This window comes from Galeopterus variegatus, unplaced genomic scaffold, assembly GCF_000696425.1.
Source record: "Galeopterus variegatus unplaced genomic scaffold, G_variegatus-3.0.2 Scaffold381, whole genome shotgun sequence".
In the NCBI taxonomy this organism is placed as follows: Eukaryota; Metazoa; Chordata; class Mammalia; order Dermoptera; family Cynocephalidae; genus Galeopterus; species Galeopterus variegatus.
Window position 1 is genome coordinate 226809 of NW_007726492.1, and position 25810 is coordinate 252618.

The following is a 25810-nucleotide window of genomic DNA, read 5'->3' on the forward strand; positions in this document are numbered from 1 at the left end:
TAAAAAAATTATCAACATACAATATAGTTGATTTTTGTGTCCCTTTACCAATTCTCCCTTTTTCTCCTCCCTCTCCCCCCTCCCCCATCAACATCATATGTGTTCACTTGTCTTAAGTTCAAGGAATTGTTATGATTGTTGTGTCTTCTTTCCTCTATTTATTTGTTTGTATATTGGTTTATTTATTTTTATTAGCTCCCACATGTGATATTCCTTTCTGTGCCTGGCTTATTTCACTTAATATAATTTTCTCTAAGTCCATCCATGTTGCTGCAAATGGTAGTATTTTATTTTTTTGTACAGCAGAATAGTAGTCCATTGTGTAGATATACCACATTTTCCTTATCTGATTTGTAGTTCTTTATATGAGTATATTCTGGATATTAACCACTTAGACATATGACTTGCAAATGTTTTCTTCAATTCTGCGGGTTGCCTTTTTGCTCTGTTGATTGTATTCTTTGATGCACACAATTTTTAAGTTTAACATGGTCCCATCTGTCTATTTTTGCTTTTCTTTACTGTGCTTTTGGTGTCACATCCAAGAAATTATTTCCAAATCAAATGTCATAAAGATTTTCCCCTATGTTTTTTTCAAGGAATTTTATAGTTTTAGATATTAAATTTAGTTCTTTAAATTATTTTCAGTTAATTTTTGTATACGGTGTAAGGTAAGGATCCAGCTTCATTATTTTGCATGTGACTATTCAGTTTTCCCATCATCATTTGTTGACAGACTGTCTTTTCCCCATTGAGTTGTATTGGCGACCTTGTTGAAGATCATTTGACTGTATACATTTCTGGGCTCTCTATTCTTTTCCATTGGTTTATTTGCATGTTTTTATGCCAGTACCACAGTGTTCTGATTAATGTAGCTTTGTAATATGTTTTGAAATCAGAAAATGTGAGTCCTCCAACTTTTATCTTTTCAAAATTGTTTTGGTTATTAGAGGTCTCTTGAAATTGCATATCAAATTTAGGTTAAACTTCTATTTCTGCAAAAAAGTCATGGAAATTTTAATAGGAATTGAATTGCATTTGTTGATTACTTTGGGTAGTGTTGACATCTTAACAATATTAAGTCTTCCAAACTATGAACACAAGATATATTTCCATTTATTCATGTATTTAAATTTTTTTCTGTGGTATTTTGTTTCTTAAGGGTACAAGTATTTCACCTCCTTGATTAAGTGTATTCCTTAGCATTTTCTTCCTTTTGATGCTATTGTAATTGAAATTCTTTTCTCAATTTCCTTTCATATTGTTCATTGTTAGTTATATAAAAGCAGCTGATCTTTGCATTGATCAAGTCATCAGCAGATTTGTTGTCTGGTGATGGCCTATTTCCTTGTTCATAACTGGTGACTATTCACTGTCTTCATTTGGTGATTGGGCCATGGGTTTTTTTCTTGGGCCTCTTTTATAAGGGCATTAATCCCATTCACAAGGGCTCCACCCTCATTATGTAATCATCTGTCAAATACCCAACCTCCTAACACCATCACATTGGTGATTATGTTTCAACATATGAATTTTGGGGAGAAAAACATTCAGACCATAGCACTAGGTCTTTTCAGGTTTGCTCTATGTTGAGTTACTCATTACACTTAGTCAGGCTTTTATAATTCTGTCCTAGCCTACACGTCTTGCTTACACTGAATGTAAATATAACCACAGGTGAAGCTTAGAATCTTTTCAGTCCTTTTGAGTATGCACCCTATTCTGAACATGCACATGGCTTTCAAGACTCCCTAGAATATGTGGGAACTTTTCAAAGCCCTACACCCCAAAAATATCATTCCCTGGATTTTTCTACCAGGCTTTCAGTATGTCTATTGTTTGCCCCAAATATTATTTTCTGCCCCAGCTGGCAGTGGCTTGCTTATTTGTATTTCAATATTTTGGTAGGACATCCTCCATGTAGCCACTCTACCCCAATGGAATTCTGAGTTAAGTGAAACAAAGGTAAGTCCCTGCAGGAGTCCTTCAGGGAAACCACAGTCAGATCAGAATAGACATGCACCAATCCCTGGGGAAAATATCCACTATGCTCTCCCTAGAATGAGGTATCCACACTGGGAATGTGGGCTGCCATCTCAAGACTGCCACCACACCAGGGAAGGAAGTGAGGTTAGCATATGTTAAAATGGTGCAAAGACCTTCTACAGTGCTTCATTTAGCTTTCTCCTGATTTAGGGTTTGTTTGGGTGCTATAAACTTTTGGTCACCTTTCAGAGATCCAGTAAAGTTAATTCTGACAAATTTTTGTCTGTTTTTTGGTGTTTCTGGAAATATACAGCTCCCAGAATTAACTATGACACCATTTTAGCTGATATCACTCTTGACCTGGGTCTTTTTACCATTCTCTTGAAAATAATGATTTTGTTTTCTTATAATAGGCAATCAACCTGTTTAGATTTAGATCTCAAGTCCCAACTCTCCTTCTATGAACTTTGTTTCCAATGTCAGTTTGCTTTTCAAACCATTTGTAATGCTTCTTGGACCTGCCTCATGTGTGTCATCCAGGAGCCAGTCTATGACCTAGACAGTGGTCTACATTAAAGTTCAATTCCCAAGCCTTTGCTCTACTGTTTTGGGTCAGTTCTACATACGTGCAGCTCATGGATGAGCCCAGGATTTAGATGATATATTTCTCAAGCCTCTTCATACCCTTGATTTTTCCCCGCAGTTTGCAGTTCCCAGAGGCCCCATTTCCTGGTACTCTAGTGAGAAAGTCAGGTTTTTTGATTCCTGGTGTTGTATACTTCTTGCAATGGGGTCTGCCTCTCAGGAGCAAAATGCTAGAAAGAAAGAAAGAAAGAAAGAAAGAAAGAAAGAAAGAAAGAAAGAAAGAAAGAGAAAAATTATTAGGGATTCCCTCTAGACTCACCTGATCAAAATTAAGGATTTTTTCTTCTCGAAATTTTAATTGCCCTCACAGCTCTTCCTGGTGTTACCATTATAGTTGGGTAGCTTAGTGATTGATGCTTACCTCAGTTCATGCCAGGAGAGAAAAACAGAAGCATGGAAATAACATCTCTGCCTTACACCTGTCCTCTGGGTAGAGAGCATTTTTCTTGGTGGTTTCTCTCTTCACACCCACTGCACAGTTCTAAGAATTTTGGAAGCACTGAAGTCTAAGCCAGGAGATAATAGGAGGAGGGAACACGAAAATCACTTATGTATCAGTCATCCTTTGATTTTTATTTTCTTGCCTAATTAGCTCGTTATTTTTTATTTTTTTATATTTCTGTGTTATTTGCTTTGTGTATCTGTCTTAGTTCTGATCTGTAAGAGAGATAGGGTGGAATGTGCTCACTCTTTCTTTGCCAGAACTAGAAGAATTTTAATTAGTAATTTTGTAAAAAGTGTAATTTTATCATTGTATGTTGTTGTTTTATGAAAATAAAATTGAGTGATTTTTTTACATATTGACTTTTTATACAACAGCTTTTCTAAACTCACTTATTAAGACTCAAGATTTATCTTTAAAATTCTCTCAATTTTCAATGTCCATAATCATCTTTTTATATTTTTCCTTTTAAGTCCTAAAGAATTTTACTCCTTTTACTTGCTGTAGCACACTAATAAGTAACTATAGTACAATGCAGAATGGATGTTTTGATAGTGGGCATTCTTGTCTCCAAACTCAAGGGAAAGCTTTGAACATTTAACTATTAAATATAATATATGCTGAAAATTTGGTAGATATTCTTTAGAAGATTAAGGAGCATCTAATCCTAGTTTGCTGAAATGTATTTTATCATGAATCATGTTGAATTATCTAAAAATTTTGTACATATATTGGCTTATTCACAAAATGTTCTCCTTTATTTGCTTAACATGATACATGTTCAAGTTCTGTTTTCAAGGTTGTGCTGGCCTCATGAAGTATGTTGGGAAATAATCCCTTTATTTACTCAAAGAATCTGTGTATGATTGATGTTATTTTTTTCTTAAACATATGGAATCACAAGTAAATACAGTTGGAACTTGTGTTTTCCCATCCAAGAAAATAGTATAAATTCCTATTTGTTTAAATATAGATGTATATCTTTTCATAAGATTTCATGGCTGTTTTTAAATATAGGTCTTGTGCTTATCTTGTTAGTTTTATAATTTAAAGTTTTAATAAGTTTTTTTAATGAATTCTGTCACTGTTGCAACTGAACTATTTTTCTTTTTTCTAGCACTTGTTCTTAGACTAGTTAAACCTCTAGATTGCTTTATATTTGTCTTGTATCCAGTCAACCTATAATATTCTCTTAGTAAATCCAAAACTATTTTTAGAAGATTCTCAGATTTGCTAAGCCTACAGTCATACCACCAACAAACGAGAGACAATATTATCCCTTGTTTTCCAGAGGTATACAAGTTAGTTCATATTTTTATCTTACTGAAAATTAATAAAACAATAACGAGTAATAGGATACACTGGCACCCTGTCCAATTCCTGAATTTAAGGTCATTGAAGTGAATTTGCTACATTGCTGTTTATAATATTTGAGTTTGGTTTTTTAGTAAATTATCTTTATCAAATTTAAGGGGGCTCCCTTTATCCCTATATAATTAAATTTTAATTAGGAATCATTTGATGAAATTATTCTTCAATATTTACTTTAAAATCATAACATTTCTTCAAAAGTGTTAATATAAGGCATATTGGTAGATTTCATGATATTGAATTGCTTTTGCATTCTTGTAATAACTCTTATTTTTTCATAATGTATCATTCTGTTGATATTCCACTGCTCTACTTGTTAATATTTTGTTTGGGACTTTGAATTTATATCAGTGAATGCTATTTATCTATAATCTGCCTTTTTTAGTGCTTTGCAGGTTTTGCTATTGACACCATATCATTTTATAAAATATATTTGGGAACCTTTAAGCTTTTTATGGTTATTCATCTTTTCATATATGTTAACTTAAAGACATCAATTATAATTTCTTTTTTCTAAGTTCTAGCTTTGGGACTACTTCACAATTGTCTCTGTATTCCCATGTCTCTTAATTATATTATCAGAATACTGGACTATTATTCTTTTCTCCAAGGCAAAAAATTATCTTCATTATCTCATAGGAATAAAACCCTTTTATATTTTCTTTGAAAAAAAGAACTGAAAGATTAGAATGTTTTTTCTTCAATATTTGCCAATTTTGGGATATGATTTTTGGAGGTGTTAAAAATCATGTAACCTTTGAATGAATAAATGGATGAGTAAAGATATGAGAATATGTACTGAAACACTATACACAATTTTTGCCTTTGAAAATAAGATTTCATCTCACCCAACTATGAATTGATCTCCCCCATGGAAAGTGTCCTATCGCATCTCTGCTATGCAACTCCCTCCAAACTTTTTACATATTCATTGTCTGGAATGCACCTGGATCACATAAATTTGGCTATTGTTCTAAGAACTATGGATAGAGTAGTAGAAAAATAAAACAGGCAGTAATTACTGACCCAATGAAGCTTATGTTCTAGTAGTTATGGCAACAGAATTCACATAATGGCAATCAGGAGATACTTGTGCATTTAAAACACAATTGGGAAATTAATTTCTGAGACTGAAACATGTCAAGTAAAATACCAAACCCTCAACATAATCAACTTTCATGGAGGACACAATCTGAGGAAATTACAAGAATATGATGAACAATAATGAACATTAGTAAACACTTCTAATTAGAAGAATTTCTGGTGATGTCTTTATAGCACTGATTGAATTCTAAAGATTGGTAGTTTGACTTCTGGTATGGCCAAGTAAGCTTCTATTAGACTAATCTTTCAGCAGATAAAAGGTATCAACTCTAAAAAAATCCCAAAAAACAAGGAAAACCTACCTGATCAGGTAATGGAAAGAAACCCCAAAAAGATGTTCTGGAGCATCTCAACACTTGGAAGAAAGGAACGACACTGGTTGAGCTTCCAATTTTCGTGACTTACAGACTAAGAAGAAGATGCAATTTCTGACATGAGAGGTGGCTAAAGCTCCAACTGAAAAAAAATCTTTAGTTGTTGTGGCCTAAAGAGCATGAGGAAAGGGTTTGAAGAAATCCCAGAACTAGAAGGTGAGGGAGCATCTAGGAAAGCAGAGAAGTAGAAAGAGGAAACCACAAATTCTTCTCTGGAAAACCATAAACTATGCCTAAATCTGTAGCTGATCTCTAAACCATGCTTGCCTGAGGCATCCTCCAAGCAGCCTATGAAATGATAAATGAACTGAAATAGCATTTGAACTATAGCTCAAGAGACAGATATTGCAGTTTGAAGCTAACCAAGCTGATGACCTCAGAAAACAAGAACACCAACACTCTTTGGGACAATATAACTGAATCTAGCATCTCAACAATGTGTCATTAATAATATTTAGGTTACAATCTAAAAATCTTCATTAAAAGAAGAAACAAGAAAAAGTGAACTATTTACACACACACACACATACATACACACACACACACACACACACCTTTCAGAGACTTATCCTGTGAACATCCAGATGTTGAAATTTAAAGAGAAGTATTTTATTGCTGCTATTATATTTATGTCAACAACATAAAGAAAAATATGCTTATAATGACTGAAAATGGGAAATTTCAGAAGATGAATAAAAACAACTTAAATAATCAAATGGAAATTTGAGAGCTGAAAAATAACATGTGAAATAAAATTTTAAGATTCCCTAGATGGGTTTAACAGTACAATATAGATGATAGAATAAATAGCCAGTGCAGTTAAAGATAGATATATAGAAATCATCCAAAATCAAGATCAGAGAGAAAAAGTATTTTGAGAAGGAAAAGAATACACTCTCAGGAATATATGAAACAGTATCAAAATGCTCTAATTTACATGAGACTTGAGACCCAGAGGCTAAAATAGGGAGAATGGGGCCAAAACCTATGTGAAAAAATAAGGGATGAAAATTCATTAAATTTGGTGAAAGCTGCAAATTTATAGATTCATAAAGCTCAGCAAATACCAAGCATTACAAATATTAATTTCGATGACTTATCTAAGAAAATTTCATTATACAAGCATGCACAAAAAATTTATGTAGATTGAAATAGCACCAGCTAAAATAGAAAGATTAAAAATGAGAATTGCTCTGCCTCTAATAGACATCTAAGGACACATTATATCCTCCTGAAGGTTGAGGATGCAGCCAACCAAAACAAGAATATCACAAATGTAATAGGACCTCAAAATTAAAGAATAATCAGTTGTACAAGACCTCTTGCTAATTGGCAATAATGTTCACCTTAAAAGTAGTGTGGTTTGATAAGTGCTGCCTCATTATCAACAATGTTTTTTTAGATTAGGAAACACCAGTTGATCAATTTATATATTGACATATTCATTAGTGCTTTCTTGAAGAAAATGTCCAAAGAAAGGATGCTGGTCATTTTTCCAAAATATCTCAACAGCCAGACTTCTCCTTTCTTTTTCTTACTTCTCCAAGAAAACAAGGTTCTTGATTGCTTATTTATTCTCTAAGGTAGTCATACCTTGCATAGGACCAGAGCCCAGTAATCTAAGACAATTCTCACTAACAGCTCCAATAGACTAAAATACAACATGTCATGTAACAATTCAGCCAGCAGCACATAAAAGAGTTGGCCTTTTTTCAGATTCAGTTGCTAGATCCTGGATAACAATGTCATTACAGTAACGTTAGACCTGGGATGATGTTCAAATGTGAAAACGTTAGCACCATGAAGCACAACTTAGATATAAACTCTTTCATTAAAAACACCAATATTAAAACCAACTTATTTGGAGTGTTCTTTCAATCTTGACACTAGCTCAGAGTCAGACATGATAGCACACCAGAGACCATCATCAATATAGCAGCATGAATTCAGCTGGCAGATGGAAGAAGCAGGAACAACAAGAGTTTCTGTCACTTATTAATATTTATTTCTAGTATATCACAAAATGTTTGGCACATAGTAAGCAAGTGAATAAAATAAGGTAAATTAAGGAATAAATGGGTAACATAAAAATAATTTATGTGAGAAGGAATTCCAATGTTCTGTCCCTCCACAACATCAACAAATGACCTAGAAAAATAGTCAGAATCAACTTTTATAAAACTCAGAATTCCAGTCAAAAGTTTCAAACAAACAAGGGAATGATTGATGAAGGAAGAAACTACTGCTTTGCCGTAAGGAAGCACTGTGGCATTTTAAGTTACCTGCTACCATACCCAAAACCCCAGATCAGCAATTAATTAGAGGATAAAAGACTGAATTCCTTGTACAAGTTGTTAGTGCCAGAGAGAGCAATACAAACCATTTTCTCAACGAAATGTGCTTGTTTTTTTAGACTTCTTTGGTAGCTCCCTAAGGACTGGCACAGTAACTTTCCTTTGTTTTGCTTAACTCAGAGTATTTCCAGGGTCCAGGTTATGTTCTGGGTGAGGTTTGGCAAAGGAATTTAAAGGCAAAAGCATTGTCTGCAGTAAACTGTTACAAGAGACAACAGACCAGACAAATGAGATAAAGACTGAGTGACCTGGGAAGGAACAGGTTAAGAAAGGAGATATGTTGGAAAATAAGACTTTATTTTTAAGGCACCCACAAATAAAAGGGAATGGAAAAAGCACACACATGCCTAGGACTGTGAAAATACTTAGAAAAAGCCTGCGAAGACATTTTTCTTTCATTTGTGCCTGGGCTGACGTTCAGTCTCTGCTCCTCTGTGCAAGCATAAAGTTGAGACTAAGGCAGAGTTACAAACAACCTCACTAAGCATAGAGAAAGGGTGCAAAATAGAGCCAATCTGCAAAGACAGAGGGTGTCTGTTCTTTCTTTCTATGCCTACAGGTACTTAAGAAATCTCTGTCAAAATACTAGATGGTCACTTAATTAATAGAATACTGATTTCAGTGGTCACAAAAGACAAAGAAAACAGACTTTACAAAAACAGTTTAGAAAAGTCAGAGGAAAACAAAAGGAACCCGCAAGTAACAACAACTAACCCAGGAAGGGAGGGAAATCTGATTTACAGAGTTGCCACATTATAATATTCAAAATTAAAAGGCATGCAAAGGAATTAAAACCCCTTTTACAGGAAGAAAAAAGAAAGAAAGAAATTGATCTTGAGTGAGCTCAGGCATTGGACTTGCTGGACAAAGAATTTAAATCAACTGCCTCAAATATGCTGAAAGAGCCAAAGGAAACCATAGACAAAGAACTAAAGGAAACCAGAAGAACAAGGTCTCAACAAATAGAGGATATTATTAAAGGGATAGAATTATGAAGAAAAACAAAACAAATAGAAATTTGGGGGATAAAAGGTACAATAATTTAAATTGAAAATTCAATCAAGAAATTAAACATCAGAATTGAGCAGACAGGAGAAAGAATCAGAGAATGTGAATATAAATGATTATCCATTCTGAGGAGCAGAAAAGTAAGGAATAAAGAAAAATTACTGTGCCTAAGAGACCTATGAGACACTATCAAGTGCACCAACAGATGCACAATAAAATTCCCAGGAGCGGAGAAAAAGAAAGGGTCAGAAAGAACATTTAAAGAAATAATGGCCAAAAGCTTCCCAACTTTGAGGAATTATATAAATCTACACATCCAAGAAACTCAATAAATTACAAGCAGGAATTACTCTAAGAGAACCACACCAAGACACATTGTAGTCTAACTGTTGAAAGACAATCTTGAAAGCTGCCAAGAAACAATCATCTCATTGCATATAAAGGATCTTTATCAAGATTAATGATGAATTTCTCTTCAGAAACCATGAAGGCCAGAAGGCAGTGGGATGACATATTTAAAGTGCTGAAAGAAAAAAAAAAACTGCCCAACAAGAATTCTATATCTGGCAAAACTATCCTTTAAAAATTGAGACATTTTATTTATTCATAATTGATTTTTGCAGCTGCCTGGTATGGGGATTCAACCCTATGACCCTGGTGTTATAAGGCTGCATTCTAACCAACTGAGCTAACTTGCCAGCCTTGACAAATATGCCAATTATCCTGATTTGATCATCGCATATTATACACAAATACTGATAGTTAAATCCATGCCTCACAAATGTGTATAGTCAATAGGTTTCAATAAAAAAGATAAGTTAATCAATTAATTGATTAGTTTATTAAAATGGAAAAATTAAAACATTCCTTGGTACACCAAAAAATTGAGGAAGTTCATCACCAGCAAACCAACTCTAAAATATATGCTAACAGGAGTCATTCAGGATGAAATGAAAAGACACATGACAGTACCTTGAAGGCACATGAAAAAATAAGGAACGAAGGCAGTGACAAAGGCAAATATAAAATCCGGTAGAATTGTGTTATCGATTTGTTACTTCTCTTTTGGTTTTCTATTTGATTTAAAAGGAAAATGCATAAAGCAATAATTATAAATCTATGTTAATGAGCAGAAAATGTATAAAGATGCAAATTGTGACAATAACAATAGAAGAGAAAGATGTATGGAAGCAAAATTTTTGTATACTATTAAAACTAATTATGTATAATTAAATTGATTTTTATATAAAAAAAGATAATTGTAATTACCAGGTTAACCACTAAGAAAAAAAAACTAAAATAATATACAGGAAAAGAAATAAGAAAATAAACAGTACTCTATGAAAAATCAGTTAATCACAAATGAAAGCAGTAACAGAGGAAATAATGGTATATATCATACAGAAAATGGTGGAAGTAAATTCTTTTTTAATTACTTTAAATGTGAATGGATGAAGCTCTCTGATAGAAAGGCAAAGAGTAGCAGAGTGACTAAAAATACATGACCCGACTATATGCTGTCAATAAGGGAATCACTTTAGATCTAAGAACACACATGTGTTGAAAGTGAGAGGATGGAAAAAGATATTCCATGCAAAAGGTAACCAAAAGTGAGCTACGGTGGCTAAACTAGTATCAGGCAAAATAGTACTTAAGATAAAAATTGTTATGAAAGACAAAAAAGGACATTTTATATTGATAAAAGTGTTGAGTCACCAACTAGATATAATAGTTATAAACATATATGCAACTAACAGACCCCAGCAAATACAGAAAACAAAAAACAAAAGAAATGAAGGGAGAAAAAGAAAGATGTATAATAATACTTGGGGACATCAATACCCTATTTTCAATAATGAATAGAACAGCTAAACAGATGATCACTAAGGAAATAGAGAACTTGAACATCACTATAAAGCAACTAATTCTAACATATATAGAACAATCTTTCCAACAGCAACAGAAAATACATTTTTTCTCAAGTGCACATGGAACATTCTCTGGGATGACCATATGTCTGGCAACTAAACAAGCATCAATAAATTTAAAATATTATTATTCAAAGTATCTTCACAAAGAAATGAAACTAGAAATTAGCAACAGTAAGAAAACTGACAAATTCATGAATATGTGGAAATCAAACAACACTCTGTTACCAATGGGTGAAAGAAGAAATTATAAATGAAATTAGAGAACACTTTGAGAAGAGTGAAATAAAAACTTAACATACTAAAAATTAAGGGATGTAGCAAAAGCAGTGCTCAGAGGAAAATTTATAGCTTTGAATGGCTACATTTAAAAAAAGAAAAAATGCCAAATCAATAACCTAACTTTATACTTTAAGAAACTGAAAAAGAAGAGCAAGCTTAAGCCAAATTATCAAAAGAACTGAAATGATAAAGATTAAAGTGGTGATAAAATAGAGAATAGGAAAAAAGAACAATTAAGAAAACCAAAAGTTGGTTCATTGAAAAGATGAAGAAAGTTGATGAACTTATAGCTAGAGTGACCAAGAAAAAAAAAGAGACTCGAATTACTAAAATCAGAAACAAAAGTGGGGACAATACTACCAACCTTATAGAAATTAAAAGGATTACAAAACAATACAATGAACAATTGTACTTCAACAAATTAGATAACCTTGATGAAATGGACAAATTCTTAGAAACACAAACTACCAAAAGTAACTCAAGAAAAAGTAGAGAATCTGAAGAGACCTATAACGAGTAAATATATTGAATCATTTTGAAAACTTCCTAACAGGAAAAGCCCAAGACTGGTGAAGTTTACAAAACAGTTAAAGGAGAATGAAAAACAATACTTCTCAAACTCTTCTAAAAAATAGAACAAGAGGGAAAACTTTATAACACATTCTATGAGACCAGCATTATCCTAATAACAAAGCCATATAAAAACATCAAAAGGAAAGAAAACTAACGACCAATATCGCCTACGTAGATGCAAAAATCCTCAGTAAAATGCTAGCAAACTAAATTCAGCACCATATTATACAACATGACCAAATGAGATTTATTTTAGGAATGCAAGAATGTTTCACCATACAAAAATCTATCAATGCAGTGTATCATATTAATAGAATGAAGGTAAACAAACCACATGATCATCTCGATTGATGCAGAAGAAAGAATTTGACAAAATCCATCACCCTTTCATGATAGAAAACACTCAACAAACTCGGAATGAAAGGGAATTTCATCATCATGATAAACGCATTTATGAAAAATCCACAGCTAATATCACATTCATTGTGAAAGACTGGCAGATTTCCCTCTAAAATAAGGGGAAAAAAAACAAGCCAGAAAAAAAGACAGGATGCCCACTTTCATTACTTCTATACAACATTGTACTTGAAATTCTAGCTAGAGCAATTACAGGCAAGGAAAGAAAGCAAAAGGCAAAGGAATATTGGAAAGGAAGAAATAACAGTATCTCTGTTTGCAGATGACATGATCTTATATATGGAAAATCCCAAAGAATTCACACACAGAAATAGATCCAATAAATGAATTCAGCAAAGTTGCAGGACACAAGATCAACACAAGAAAAATCAGTTTTAGTTCTACACACAGCAATAAGTAATCCATAAAGGAAATCAAGAAAACAATTCTATTTACAAGAGCATCCAGAAAAATCTCAACCGATCACAGCATCAGCATCAGCCATAAAAAGGAATGAAGTACTCATACATGCCAGAAAATCGATGAATCACAGAAACATGCTAAGTGAAAGAAGCCAGACACAAAAGGTCACACATTTTATGATTCCATGTATATGAAATATCTAGATTAGGTAAATCCATAAAAACAGAAACTAGGTTAGAGATTGCCAGGGACTGGGAGAGGGGAGAATCAGGAATGACTGCTTCATGGGTACCCGGTTTCCTTTGGGAGTGACGGCATGTTTCAGAACAAGAGAGAGGTGATAGTTACACGATATAGTGAATGTACTAAATGCCATTGGACTGTATACTTCAACGTGATTCATTTTATGTTATGTTAATTTTACCTCAATAAAAACTTATGTAACACTAAAGATATCATCATCACCACCATCATCACCATTCATTACTATTGGAAAAAATGCTTCCCAAATTTCACTTTCTTTAAAAAACTTAGGTTATGGCCGGCCGGGTGGCGCACTGGATAGTGCACTGCTTGGGAAGCGTGGCGGCGCTCCCGCCCGAGGGTTGGATCCCACATACAGATCGGTTCCCGCTCACTGGCTGAGCGAGGCGCGGGGGCAACACCGAGGGTTGCAATCCCATTGCCGGTCCCCAGTCCGGTACGGGGGCAACACTGAGGGTTGCGATCCGTTGCCGGACACGGAAAAAGACAAAAGACAAAAAGAAAAAAAGAAAAAAAAGAAAAAAAAAAAAAACTTAGGTTATGAGAGGAAAAAATAAGTAGACTAAAATTTAAACTATAGCCAGTACAATTTGGATAACATGTTCTTGTCTTCTCTCTGTTCCCTTTCAGATTATGTCTGGCCACTACCTAGATATTTGTGCCCCGTCTGGATTTCTCTGGATGTGCTATTTTCAACAGCGTCCATCATGCACCTCTGCGCTATCTCGCTGGATCGGTATGTAGCAATACGTAATCCTATTGAGCATAGCCGTTTCAATTCGCGGACTAAGGCCATCATGAAGATTGCTATTGTTTGGGCAATTTCTATAGGTAATGAAACTTTCTTGGCCATTAGAATTGCAGCGGCTATGCTCAATACCTTCGGATTATGTACTGTGAACAACGTACAGACGTCGACTGGTAACATTTGCGTTTGACCGGGATTATTCTATTTAGTAATTATTCTTAACCTATTTATCTGATATTTAGGTTAACAATAATGAAATAAATGTAATGTATGTGAATATGTAAAGTTTTCATTTATGCTGCTGAATTATTTTATACATTGATATGCCCATGAATTCAGCAACACAGATACAAAAAATTTTGAGATATTTAATGCTCTGAAAAGGACAAAGATATAAAAGTCTAAATTTTAAAAATATAATATTTAAAATTTTAAAAAGATACATCTTTTCCAGAATATTAACCTTAATATTTTTATTCTAATTCCATATCCTTTTCAGTGGAAAAATCAATAATGTAATTGAATCTTTATGAAGTAAACATGTCTAAATTTATGCTGCTATTAAACCTAAAATATACTATTTCCCTAAGTTTTAATTGTTTTCTTGACTTCTGGTTATACAAACATAGAAAAAAAGCTACTTCTTTCTTTTCGGATTTGGGGAAGTTTACAGGGAAAGAAGTGATCATGTTATTGCTTATATATGAGATATTTATAAATGCCTTAGCAATACCAATATTAAAGTCAAGAAATTTAACCAATTTGAATTACAGGCTTTTACAATTCTCTGTTGTTGTTCTTTTCATCTTCCAATTGGAGTTTATATTGTGTCTTATTAAATAATTTCTCTTCAAAAATGTTTCTGTAAAAGATTTGGATAAAGTTTATGAGATCAGCACCTCTATACAGTCTTTACTTATATCATCTAGAGATTCTGACTCTGAGTTTATTGATCAAATTAACTTATTTAAGTTTTAAGATTGTTTGATTCTAGATTGTTCTTTCTATATATAACACAGACACCTTTGGATAAAAAGCCATGAAACTTTTCCCAGTAAAAAATGTTCCTATGTACACAATATGACATAAATTCAAGGGTTCACAGATTTACCACCCCGACCCCTCCTCAAAGAGCTCATCCAACAAAAGCTTTTATGGTGCCTACAAAGGAAATACATGGATAAATTAAATTAGAATATTAGGCATCACCTTATAATAAGGGCAGACTGGGTAATTTGCAATGACTCATATGCTGAAGACAATTAAAAATATGGATAAAATACTAAAGGCATTAAGAACGTAATAAAATAGTGAGGGATTATTTTATGAAGATCCAGAAAAAGACAACAAATCCAGGAAAAATGATCATGAATTTTGGTTCATTTTTGCCAATGATGCATTTGCAAGCCGGAGGTTATGACTGACAGGTTGAGAAGCCCATTTTACAGTCTCACAAGCAAAGGAGGACCAAGTAGGAAATACAGAGTCTGGCAAGGGTTAGCCAACCTGAACTTAGATTTGAGATCACAAAGGCCTGTACACCAGCAATAAGAATGGGCCAGGATTAAACCACCCTTGACATGAAGTTCACCACTGGTTCAAGGCATCTATGAAACCAAAAAAATCTTGAGCTTTGAAATTGGATTAAAGTGATTTCATATTATTCATGTTTCCAACATTTTTGGCATAAGCAAAAAGTAAATCATTATCCTAAGCTTCAAATTATTTCTTTCAATAATTTTCATATGTAGTCAAGGAAATACAATGATAAACATATGTGAAGAGACAATACAACATAAACCAAATATGAGACAATAAAAGATAATAAAAATGAACCTACTGGCACTTTAGATAGTTGAATTTTCAGACATTGACATTAAACAACTATTTATAATGTGCACATGGAAATTACAAGCAGAACTTAAATATTTCATCAAGAAACTGCAAAAGTTTGAGTGACATTAAGATTTGAGAAACAACTAGAAAATATGGAGCTTAAACAATATGAAAAAGTAAGAACTCAATGGCAGTTACACATGGCTAAAGCAAGAATAATTGGATATTGGTAAGAAGAAACTGTGATGAATGAAGCTTGGGAAATTGGAAGGATAGAAAACAGAGGATAAGAGGATAAGAGACATATAGTATAAAGTGAGAAGAGTTCCACAAGGAGAGAGAAGAATGGCAGAAAAGCAATATTTGAAGAACTAATGGCTTTTAGAATTGATGAAAGACATTGATTCTCACATTTAAAGAGCTCACCAAGTCTCCAGCAGAATGAATAAAAAGCAGTTGATATCTAGACTCATCATAGTGCCATTAAAGAAAAAAAGAAAAAAAATTATTATCAGCCTTAGAGGAAAAAAATAAAGAGATTGACTTCAATAGAACAATAATAAGATGGGGCAAATGCTTTCTCGACAGCAACAATGAAAGCCAGAAGATGTTGGAATAATAGTGTCAATGCACTGAAAAAAAAAAAAAAAGAATGCTAAAGTAGAGCAAAGACTGAGAGAACATGCCAACAGCAGACTCCTACTTAAGGAAGTACTAAAGAGTGTTGTTAAGGCAGAGGAAAATGGCCACAGATGGAAGACTGGCAATGTTGGAAGCAATTAAGAGTAATGAAAATAATAAATGTGTGGTTAAATATAAATAAACATTGCCTATAGGAAACAATAATAATGTTTTCTGGGGCTCAGGATATTTATGGAACTAAAATGCATAAAGCAATAGCATATAAGTAAAGAGAACTGAAAGTAGGCTTCTTTTCTTTGTCCAGGAAAAAGATAAAAATGATATTTATTATTAAGCTTTGGTAAAGTATAACTTCTTGTACATTCAAGGGTAGGCACTAGTAAAACAGAGGATGAATGTTAAACTTTCAAATTGACAGAGTAATATTATAAAATAATAAAACAAATCTGAAAGGGGGCAATAAAAGACAGAAAAAGCAACAGATCGGTAGGAAAATATAAAATGCATACTAAATGGCAGAATTAAAACCAATATACCCCTAATTATATTAACTGTAAGTGAACTAAACATTCTAAGACTATCAGCAGGATTTGAAAAAAGTAATCCAACTACGTGTGACAAGAGGCATATATAAAGCATAAGGAAAGTAAAAGGATTTCAAAAACATACTTCACCCAAACACTGACCAACAGAAATATTGTATAGCTACATTAATATTTGTCAGAATAGATTTTTCAGCAAATAAAAATTATTCTAGAGAAAGATCACTTCATAATGATGAAAGATTTAATTCATCTGGAAGACACAGCATAATAAATTTGTATGTACATAATAATATGGCCTCAACATTTATAAAGCAGAAAAGGACAGATAGACAAATCTACAGTCATGGTGTAAGATCTTAACACATCTTTCTCAGTAATTGTATGAGGACAATGAGCTTATTGGCAAGTGAAGAATACACATTCCCATCAATTGCATAAGAAATATTTATAAAAATGGACATGTTTGGCCATAAATTGATACTCAATAAATTTCAAAGGGCTGGAATTATAAAGTGCATGTCCTTTGACTGAAATTCAAATGAAATAGAAATGAGTATTGTATTAATCCATTTTGTGTTCCTATAACAGAATACCTGAGACTGGGCAATTTATAAAGAACAGAGGTGTTTATTTGGTTTACAATTTTGGGACAGCCGCATCTGGCAGCATCTGGCATGGGCCTCCAGCTGCTTCTACTCATGGTGGAAATCAGCAGGCAGCCAGCGGGTATAAGCAGATCACATGGCAAGAGGAAGAAAGAGAGAGAGAGAGAGAGAGAGAGAGAGAGAGAGAAGGGAGGTGCCAGGGTCTATTAAACAACCAGCTCTCACGGGAACTAATAGAGTTAGAACTCACTCATTAATACCCCCTCCCCCAGGGAGAGCACTAATCCATTCATGAGGGATCCGCCCCCATGACTCAATCAGCTCCCAACACTACCACATTGGGGATCAGATTTCCGCATGATTTTTGGCAGGGAATACACATCCAAACTCTGTCAGCATAGTACACTTAATCTTTCTGCTATAATGAACAGTAAAACACAGGTAATGGGTGTTCAGTAAGGGAAGAAGACACAACAATCACAATTCCTTTAACTTGTTAGGACAAGTGAACAGATATGATGTTGATGGGTGGGAGGGGGGAGAGGGGAGAGGGAAGAGGGAGGGAGGAATCAATAAAGGGACACGAAAATCAACTACATTGTATATTGGTAAAATAAAAAAATAAAAATAGATTAATTTCCTAAAGTTGAACTTAAAGCACTTAATTTATTAGCATTTTTATTTACTTTACCTGTAGATGACATGAAAAAAAGCCAGAAAACTCAGATTCTGGTCTTTCCACTGACAATATTTATGTTGATCACTTAAACTGTTCAGTTCGTTAGACTATTTCTTTTCTCCTCTTTCTGCTCCTCCTCTTCCTCTTTTTCCTCTTTAGGTTCATAGAGTTGAGTTAATTGCATCATAGCATTCGCATTAGCACATCTAAGATACTGACTAGTTTCATATTGTTATCCATCCCCACGTTAGTTTTCATCTTCTCTGAACTTCACACTAACATATTCGATATATGCAAAGAAGCAAAATAGTGGTTAAGCTTATAACTCTAGAGCCAGATGGCCAACGTTTGAATCTTGGCTTCAACACATGCTAGCTGTGCTAGTGACTTTTCACTAACATGTGACCTTTCATGTTACTTATATTGTACAGCAGTTCTTCAGCATGAGTATAATAATACCTACTTTTTAAAAATCTCCTTTAATCTCATTGGCTCAGAACATTCTGCCTATTCTCATTTATGCACATATTTTAATAAAATATCTTTTTAAAATACGTTTTTTATTTTTTAAATGAATTTTTACTGAAACATCAGTTGTACATATTTATGGAGTACAGAGTTATATTTCAATACATGTACAAAAAGAGTGATGACCTAATAAGGGAAATTAACATATTCATCACTATAAAACTTAATCATTTCTTTGTGATGTGAACATTTGATATCCTCTCTTCTAGTTGTGTGATAATATGCAGTAAATCATCATATTTTCTTGTTTTGTTTTGTTTTTGCCACAAAACAACATTTCAAAAGACTAAGACCATAGAAATTATGTTCTGTTCTCTGACCACAATAGCAGAAGGAAATTTAGAAAATTCATGAATGTGTAGAAATTAAACAATACTCTCTTAATTAAACAATGGGTAAAAAGAAAAATCAAGGAGAAATTAGAGAGTACTTTGAGATAAAAATCAAAGTGCAATGTACCAAAGTTTATAGGATACAGAGTTCATGCAATGCTTAGAGGAAAATTTATACTCGTAAATACCTACATTAAAAATAAGAAAAATCTCAAATCAGTAATGTAAACTTCTACCATAAGAAAATAGAAAAATAAAAGCAAACTAAACCAAAAACAAATATAAGTAGGATATAACAAAGATTACAACAGAAATTTTTGAAATAAGGAATTAAAAAACAATGGAGAAAATCAACAAAACCAAAAATTGATTCTTTAAAAAGATCAACAAAATTTGCAAACCTTTATCTAGACTGACCAAGAAAAAAAGAGAGAAGACTAAAATTACTAAAACCAGAAATAATTGGAGGGCCATTATTGTATTGTCATATTTTTTGTGGTGGTAAGATATAGTTTCTTTCTTTTTATCATTTGCATTTTTGTTCTACCAGTGGGTTGTGTTCTTTCTCGTGTATTCAAGGTAGTGATTATCACTTTTTGGATTCCAGATGTAGGACTTCCTTGAGGATTTCTTGTAGGGCTGATTGTGTGGTGAACACCTGCAGTTTTTGCTTTTCTGAAAAATACAGTATTTCTCCCTCATTTCTGAAGGATAGCCTTGCTGGGTATAGTATTCTTGGCTGGCAGGGGTTTTTTCTTATAGTATTTTAAATATATCATCCCATTTTCTTCTGGCCTGTAGAGTTTCTCTTGAGAATTCTGCTGTTCGTTTGATAGGGGCTCCCTTATAGGTGACACGACACTTTTCACTTGCTTCTTTTATGATTCCTTCTTTGTCTTTGAGCTTTATCAGTTTGACTATGATGTATCTTGCAGAGGATCTTTTTGGGTTGAATCTGTTTGGGGATCTTTGAGCCTCCTGGTTGTGAATGTCCATGTTTCCCCCTATACTGGGGAAGTTTTCCAATATTATTTTCTCATGTAGGTTTTCCATGCCTTTTCCTTTCTCCTCCACTTCTGGAACACCCATGATTCTAATGTTTGTCTGCCAGCTCTCTTAGATTTTCTTCATTATTTTAATTTTTTGTTGTTGTTGTTGTTTTTTGTCCACCAGGGTAATTTTGAAAAGACTATCTTCAAGATCAAAAATTCATTCTTCTACTTGTTCTAGCCTGCTGCTTAAGCTACTGGTTGTGCTTTTTATTTCACTGAGTGAATCTTTCAGTTCCATGAGTCTGCTACATTCTTTTTTAAGGTATTATTCTCTTTGTAAATTTCCTCCTTCATATCTTGGATTTTTTCTCCTTTCATTTTGTTGTCTACCTGAGTCTTCTCATATGTCAGTGAATTTCCATAAGATGGTTCCTCAGAATTCCTTTTAAGTCATTTCCAGAGCTTCCTGCTCTATAAGGTCTGGTATTTGAGAATTATGGTCTTTTTTTGTGGTGTCATATTTTCTTGTTTTGGTTTTTTTTTCATATTTGTAGTATCTCTCTGTCATTGGTGTCTGGTTATCTTGTAGAGCAGTTGCTTCTTCTATTACTCTGGAGTGGGGTTTGAGGAGAGTGATGTCCTCTTCTTTTTCTGGTCTTCACTGTTGAGTCTCCTTGTGTCCATGCAGTCAAGTATCTGTTGGGTTGCCTGCATGGTGGCTGTGGCTATGGCTGTGGTGTCAAGCTGCCTTTGCAGCAGCCGTCGCTGTGGCAGGCCACCTGTGTGGAACTTATGTGTTTGGCAAGCTCTCTTGCCTGCTTTTAGGTAGAGGGAGCTTCCCTCAGCTGCTACTGCCCTGACAATGCTCTCTTTCCTCCTTCCAGGTGGAGCAATTTATATATATATTGCTATATAAAAACGTCATTGTGGTTTTAACTTGCATTTCCCAAATAAATTAAGAATATTAGGGGATGGGGAGGATGGAGAATGTTGGGGGTGTGTGAGTCTCTTTCTGCCTCTGCACTTTGGCATGTACCTCACATGGACAATTTTTTTGTTGTTTTTTACAATTTTATTTTGTCAGTATACAATGTGGATGATTATTGTGGCTTATTACTGAAACCTCCCTCCCTCCACCCTCTCTCCCTCCCTCCCAACAATGTTCTTTCTGTTTGCTTGTTGTATCAACTTCAAGGAATTGTAATTGTTAAGTCTTCTTCCCTCCCCCCTACCATTGTTTGTGTATTTATTTATTTATTTTTATCTCCCACAAATAAGTGAGAACATGGGATATTTTTCCTTCTATGCCTGACTTGTTTCACTTAATATAATTCCCTCTACATCCATCCATGTCATTGCAAATGGCAGTATTTCATTCTTTTTTATATCTGAGTAGTATTCCATTGTGTAGATATACCACATTTTCCGTATCCACTCATCTGATGATGGACATTTGGGCTGGTTCCAACTCTTAGCTATTGTAAAGAGTGCTGTGATGAACATTGGGGAACAGGTATACCTTTGACTTGATGATTTCCATTCCTTTGGGTATATTCCCAGCAGTGGGATAGCTGGGTAATATGGTAGATCTATCTGTAATTGTTTGAGGAACCTCCATAAAATTTTCCATAGAGCATGCACCATTTTGAAGTCCCACCAGCACTGTATGAGAATTCCTTTTTTCCCTGCAACCTCGCCAGCATTTATCATTCACAGTCTTTTGGATATTAGCTACCCTAACTGGGGTGAGATGGTATCTCAGTGTGGTTTTGATTTGCATTTCCTGAATGCTGAGCGATGCTGAGCATTTAGCCATTTGTATATCTTCCTTTGAGAAATGCCTATTTAGATCTCTTGCCCATTTTTTAATTAGGTTAATTCTTTTTTTCTTTTAAAGTTGTTTCAGTTCCTTATATATTCTGGATATTAATCCTTTGTCAGAAGTATATCTTGCAAATATATTCTCCCACTCTGTTGGTTGTCTTTTAACTCTGTTAATTGTATCCTCTGCTGTGCAGAAGCTTTTTAGTTTGATATAATCCCATTCGTTCAGTTTTTCATTTGCTTGCCCATACTTTTGGGGTCATATTAATGAAGTCTGTGTCCACTCCTACTTCATGAAATGTTTCTCCTATATTTTCTTAAAGAATATTTATTGTTTCAGGGTGTATATTTAATTCTTTAATCCATTTTGAGTTGATTTTAGTATATGGTGAGAGGTATGGGTCTACTTTCATTCTACTGCATATGGATATCCAGTTATCCCAGAACCATTTGCTGAAGAGGCAGTCTCTTTCCCAGTGTATAGGCTTGGTGCCTTTGTCAAAGTTCAGCTGGCTGTAGGTGTGTAGGTTGATTTCTGGATTCTCTATTCTATTCCGTTGATTAGTGTGTCTGTTTTTATGCCAGTACCATGCTGTTTTGGTTATTATAGATTTGTAGTATAGTTTAAAGCCAGGTAGTGTTATGCCTCCAGCTTTATTTATTGATTTATTTTTTTTGCTCAATATTGCTTTGGCTATGTGTAGTCTTTTGTTATTTCATATAAATGTCTGGATAGTTTTTTCCATTTCTGAGAAAAATGTCATTGGAATTTTGATGGGGATTGCATTGAATTTGTATATCACTTTGGGTGGTATGGGCATTTTCACAATGTTGATTCTTCCAATACAAGAACATGGGATATCTCTGCATCTTCTTATATCCTTTCTAATTTCTCTCAGCAGTGGTTTGTAGTTCTCATTATAGAGATTTTTCACATCCTTGGTTAACTTAATTCCAAAGTATTTTATTTTTTTCTTGGCTATTGTAAATGGTCAAGCTTTCTTGATTTCTCTTTCTGCATGTTCACTATTGGAGAATAGAAATGCTACTGATTTTTGTGTTTTGATTGTATCCTGCTACTTTTCTGAAATCATTTATGAACTCCAAGAGTTTTTTTTTGTAGAGGCTTTATGCTGTTCGATATATAGGATCATGTCACCTGCAAAGAGGGACTCTTTGACTTCATTTTTTCCAATATGGATGCCCATTATTTCCTTCTCTTCTCTGATTGCTCTGGCTAGTACTTCCAACACTATACTGAAAAGGAGTGGTGAGAGTGGGCATCCTTGTCTAGTTCCTGTTCTTAAAAGAAAAGCTTTCAGCTTTTCCCCATTCAGGATGATATTGGCAGTGGGTTTATCATATATGGCTTAAATTATGTTGAGATACTTTCCATCTATACCTAACTTATAAAAGGTCTTTTTCATGAATGAATGTTGAATTTTATCAAATACTTTTTCAGCATCTATAGAGATGATCATATGGTCCTTGTGTTTGATTTTATTGATATGGTGTTTCACATTTATTGATCTGCATATATTGAACCAACCTTCCATCCCTGGGATGAATCGCACTTTATCATGGTGTATAATTTTACATATGTGTTGCTGTACTCTGTTAGCTAGTATTTTATTGAGGATTTTTGCATCTGTATTTATAAAGGATATTGCCATTTAGTTTTCTTTTTCAGTTGTTTCTTTACCTGGTTTTGGTATCAGGGTTATGTTTGCTTCACAGAATGAGTTTGGGAGAATTTCCTTCGTTTCAATCTTTTGGAATAGTTTGTAAAGAATTGGTGTCAATTCCTCTTTTTTTGGTAAAATTCTGCTTGGAATCCATCTGGTCCTAGGCTTTTCTTTGGGAGCCTTCTGATAACAGCTACAATCTTCTTAATTGATATTGGACTGTTCAGATTTTCTACATCTTCTTGGCTCAGTTTTGGTAACTTGTGTCTGTCCAGAAATTTGTCCATTTCCTCCAGATTTTCAAATTTGTTGGCATATAGTTGTTTAAAGTAGTCTCGAATGATTCCTTGTATTTCAGATGTATCAGTTGTAATATCACCCTTTTCATTTCTAATTTTTGTTACTTGGATCTTCTCTCATTTTTTTAGTTAGCCATGCTAATGGCTTGTCAATTTTATTTATCTTTTTAAAAAACAACTTTTTCATTCATTGATCTTTTGAATCTTCATTAAGTTCTGCTCTGATCTTGATGATTTCTTTCCGTCTGCTAACTTTGGGTTTGGATTATTCTTGTTTTTCTAGTTCTTTAAGGTGAAGTGTTAGGTTGTTCACTTGCCATCTTTCCATTATTCTGAAGTAAGCATTTATTGCAATAAAATTCCCCCTTAGTACTGCTTTTGCAGTATCCCATAGGTTTGGGTATGATGTATCATTATTTTCTTTAGTTTCAATAAATTTTTTGATTTCCTGCTTGATTTCTTATTCAACCCATATATCATTAAGTAGAATGCTGTTCAATTTCCATGTGTTTGTATAGTTTCCAGAATTTTGTTTGCTATTAATTTCTAATTTTAATCCATTGCAGTCTGAAAAAATACATGGGATAATTCTGTTTCTCCGCTGATTCTTTGCCTAGATGATCTGTCCAATATTGACAGTGGGGTGTTCAGGTTGCCTGCTATTATCGTATTAGTGTCTATTTCCTTCTTTAGGTCTAATAGAGTTTGTTTTATAAAACTGGCTTCTCTGACATTGGGTGCATATATATTTATGATTGTTATGTCTTCTTGATGGATCAATCCTTTTATCATTTTGTAGTGGCCCTCATTATCTCTTTCTATGTTTTTTAGTTTAAAGTCTATTTTTTCAGATATAAGAGTAGCTACTCGAGCTCATTTTTCATATCTGTTTGCATGGTAAATCTTTTTCCATCCTTTCACACTTTGTCTATGTGAGTCTTTACAGGTGAGGTGGGTCTCCTGAAGGCAGCATATAGTTGGGCCCTCCTTTTTCATCCAGTTAGCCAGTCTGTGTCTTTTGACTGGGGAATTTAAGCCTTTTACATTAAGAGTTGTTATTGAAAAGTGTTGATTTCCTCCTAACATTTTATTGATTTTTGTTTGGCTGTCTTAAGTTTCTTTTGTTCCTTTCTTTCTGATTTACTGTTTGTTTTCTGTATTTGTAGTTTCCTTTGGTTGTAGACAGCCTTTTGTTTTGTTTTATTTTCTCTTCATGGATGCCATTTTTATTATACTAGTGGGTTTTGATTTTTCTTGGGTTTTTATGGCAGTGGTAGTTGTTTTTCAGGTACCAAACCCAGTACTCCCTTGAGAATTTCTTGTAAGGGTGGTCATGTTGTAGTGAACTCCCACAGTTTTTTTTTGTTGTTGTTTGTTTGTTTGTTTTGTCTGAGAAATATACTATTTGCTCTTCATTTCAGAAGGATAGCCTTGAGAGGTAGAGTATTCTTGGCTGGCAATCTCTTTCTTTTAGTAATTTGAATATATCATCCCATTCCTTTCAGGCTTTTAGGGTTTGTGATGAAAAGTCTGATGTTAGTCTGGTTGGGGCTCCCTTATAGGTGATTTGATGCTACTCTCTTTCAGCTTTTAGGATTCTCTCTGTGTCTTTGAATTTTGCCAGTTTGACTATGACATGTCTTGGAGAAGACCTTTTTGTGTTGAATACATTTGGGGATCTTTGAGCTTCCTGAATCAAATCTGTGTCTTTTCCAATACCTGGGAAGATTTCTGCCACTATTTTGTTGAATATGTTCTCAATACAATTTCCTTTTTCCTCCCCTTCTGGAATACCCATCACCCAGATATTTGAGCATTTAAGGTTGTCTGATATCTCTCTTAGATTTTCTTCAATGCTTTTAATTCTTTTTTATTTATTTTTGTCTGCCTTTGTTGTTTCAAACAGCCCATCTTCAAGGTCAGAAGTTCTCTCTTCTGCTTCTGC

The 25810-nt window shown here is 33.9% G+C and overlaps 1 protein-coding gene across 2 annotated transcripts in view; it reads left to right on the plus strand.

Moving 5' to 3' along the window:
• HTR2C (5-hydroxytryptamine (serotonin) receptor 2C, G protein-coupled) overlaps positions 1 to 25810 on the plus strand; it is a 144963-nt gene that overhangs the window by 81806 nt on the left and 37347 nt on the right. Inside the window, exon 3 of one of the 2 annotated variants that reach the window (XM_008568149.1) lies at positions 13781 to 13981. In XM_008568149.1, coding sequence (XP_008566371.1) covers positions 13781 to 13981 — 201 coding nt within the window. The remainder of the gene's footprint in view (positions 1 to 13780; positions 13982 to 25810) is intronic. The other variant, XM_008568150.1, reaches the window with a different exon arrangement.